Source organism: Pongo pygmaeus, chromosome 2 (assembly GCF_028885625.2).
Source record: "Pongo pygmaeus isolate AG05252 chromosome 2, NHGRI_mPonPyg2-v2.0_pri, whole genome shotgun sequence".
NCBI classification, from domain to species: domain Eukaryota; kingdom Metazoa; phylum Chordata; class Mammalia; order Primates; family Hominidae; genus Pongo; species Pongo pygmaeus.
Window position 1 is genome coordinate 126,389,789 of NC_085930.1, and position 2,712 is coordinate 126,392,500.

General features: G+C 52.5%; 2 protein-coding genes across 7 annotated transcripts in view; one reads left to right on the plus strand and one right to left on the minus strand.

Annotated features, from left to right (window-relative positions):
• Window positions 1–594: 594 nt before the first annotated feature.
• Window positions 595–2,712, minus strand: part of LOC129032914 (uncharacterized) — a 2,834-nt gene continuing 716 nt past the window's right edge. The window contains exon 2 of the mRNA XM_063662106.1: window positions 595–833. Within this exon, the coding sequence (XP_063518176.1) occupies window positions 678–833 (156 nt within the window). The 3' untranslated portion in view covers window positions 595–677. The remainder of the gene's footprint in view (window positions 834–2,712) is intronic.
• Window positions 2,575–2,712, plus strand: part of SLC4A7 (solute carrier family 4 member 7) — a 110,943-nt gene continuing 110,805 nt past the window's right edge. For 4 of the 6 annotated variants that reach the window (XM_054479793.2, XM_054479786.2, XM_054479789.2 and 1 more), the window contains exon 1: window positions 2,611–2,712. This exon is cut by the window's right edge. The gene's annotated coding sequence lies outside the window, so the exon portion shown is untranslated. The other 2 variants (XM_054479788.2, XM_054479787.2) reach the window with 2 other exon arrangements.

The following is a 2,712-nucleotide window of genomic DNA, read 5'->3' on the forward strand; positions in this document are numbered from 1 at the left end:
AGACCAGCCTGGCCAACATGGTGAAACCCCGTCTCTACTAAAAATACAAAAAATTAGCTAGGCTTGGTGGCGGGCGCCTGTAATCCCAGCTACTCTGGAGGCTGAGGCAGGAGAATCGCTTGAACCTGGAGGGTGGAGGTTGCAGTGAGCCGAGATTGTGCCACTGCACTCCAGCCTGGGCAACAGAGTGAGACTCCATCTCAAAAATAAATAAATAAAAAAGAATGGTGCCAATAGTAAGAGCAGTTCCACTCACCAGAACTCAAAACCAGTATTTTTGTAGGCTTCAGCTTCCTCATCTGTAAAACGGAGCTATAACATATTTTGTAGTATTGTTTTTTCATTTGTTTGTTTTTGCTGCTCCAGTCAATGAAAGAGACACTTTATTGAGGCTCCAGGGAGGCTGCCCTTCGAGGAAGGAAGAGTCTTGACCTTCTTCTTGGGTTGCAAGTTGTTGGTGTGGTCACACTTCTTGCAGCAGTTGACAGCACGGGGGTGCAGGCAAGCATAGCACTTGCAGCAGATCATCTTGTCACAGTTGTATTTCTGGGAGAGCTGGCAGAGGGAAGGCTCAATAATGCCATCTTGCAGGCGCAGCACCAGGTGCAGGGTGGACTCTTTCCGGATGTTGTAGTCTGAGAGAGTTCGACCATCCTCCAGCTGTTTGCCGGCAAGTATCAGATGCTGCTGGTCAGGTGGGATACCTCCTTGTCTTGAATTTTGGCTTTGACATTCTCAATGGTGTCACTTGGCTCGACCTCAAGAGTTATGGTCTTGCCCGTGAGGGTCTTCACAAAGATCTGCGTCTCTGCGTCTGCAGCTCGGGTGCCTTGCTGAAGAAAAAGAGGATGGCAGATATTTTGCAGTATTGAGAGGATTAGAAATGAAATATGTTTGCCAAATGTCACAGTCTCTAATTGTAGGCCTCTTTACATAGTAGCTATTAATAGAGGCACATCTGCTCTTGTACAAGTAAGTGAACAATGTGTGCTGGACTGGAAGTAACTCTCTGGGAAATTTAGGACAAAAGGGGACTAGGGCCCAAAGAAGGAATGAGTCATCCAGCATACCTAGCTACCTATTGCTGACAAAAAGCTTTACTAATACCCTGTTGGAGATGAATAGGATGCGAGCTCTGGATCCGCTGATGTATTTATATATCCTTCCATTGCATGGCTTCAGTTCTTCCCAACTAAACCTCTCCTTATCTTTTTTTATTTTTTTGAGACAGGGTCTAACTCTGTCGCCCAGGCTGGAGTGCAGTGGTGTGATCTCAGCTGACTGAAACCTCTGCCTCCTGGCTTCAAGCGATTCTCCTGCCTCAGCCTCCTGAGTAGCTAGGATTACAGGTGCGTGCCACCACGCCAGGCTAATTTTTGTATTTTTAGTAGAGACGGGGTTTCATCATGTTGGTCAGGCTGGTCTCGAACTCCTGATCTCAGGTGATCCGCCCGCCTCGGCCTCCCAAACTGCTGGGATTACAGGCGTAAGCCACCGCGCCCGGCCAAATTTCTCGTCTTTATGAAACACTCAAGAGAAACCCGTTAACAATAATGACAATTATCAGCATGCTATGTGCCAGGCACTTTTATGAATATAAATCCCCTTAATCCTTCAATGAGCCTGCGTGGCAGGTATTACAATCATCCCGTTACAGAAGGGATATTTGAGAGACGGCCTACAGGGTGGACCCAAGAATGTGGCAGCTGGCCAGGTGTGGTGGCTCACGCCTGTAATCCCAGCACTTCGGGAGGCAGAGGTTGGTGGATCACCTTAGCTCAGGAGTTCGAGACCAGCCTAACCAGCATGGTGAAACCCCTTCTCTACTAAAAATACAAAAAGTTGCTGGGCGTGGTGGCGCGCGTCTGTAGTCCCAGCTACTCAGGAGGCTGAGGCAGGAGAATAGCTTGAACCCAGGCAGCGGAGGTTGCAGTGAGCCGAGATCATGCCATTGCACTCCAACCTGGGCTGGTGCAAGACTCCGTTTCAAAAAAAAAAAAAAAAGTGGCAGCTGTCGTGGTGCTCAGTGGGGGAGCAAGCACAGGAGGACACCTGGTCAAGTGTACCCCATCTTTCACGGTCCCTGAGTTGGGGTTCATGCCTACTGGATTGACAGAAAAGAAACTTTCAGGAGTCGTGAAGACTCGTTAGTTGCTTCGGGGGGTTATCCTGGGCGTCCTTGACAGAGGTGGCGTCCTCCTTCCCTGCAGCCTGTAAAGAATGTAGTTAGGAGCCAAGGGAGGTGGTGACCCCCCACCCCATTGAGAACGTCAGGGGAGCTTCCGACTTGAAAAACTAGTTAGACGCTCAGCTTCGGTCAATTAAGCTTATACAAAGAGGGGCGGTGCGTCCTGAGGAGGTGGCACGGGGGAGGCGGGCGGAAGTCCGCCAGCCGCCGATTGGCTGGGACAAATGTCCGTCCCGTCTCCCTCCCGCCCCATCTCCCGGTGGCCTAGCGGCGCGGCCCGCGGGCGCGCTGAGGAGGCTGGCGGTGCCAGACTGGCAGGGGGCGTGACCCGAGGAGGCGGGGCGGGGGGGCGTGTCTCGCCTGGCCCCGGCGCCGGGCTCGTCACGGTTTGCGGCTCCGCCCCCGAACCCCTCCTCCTACGCGGCTCTCCTTCCCGCTCGGTCCTCCGGTTCGCTCAGTTCTAGCTTCAGGTTCCACGCCGCGGCCTCGCTCTCCTACTAGAGCCAGCCCAGCAGTCGCAGCGC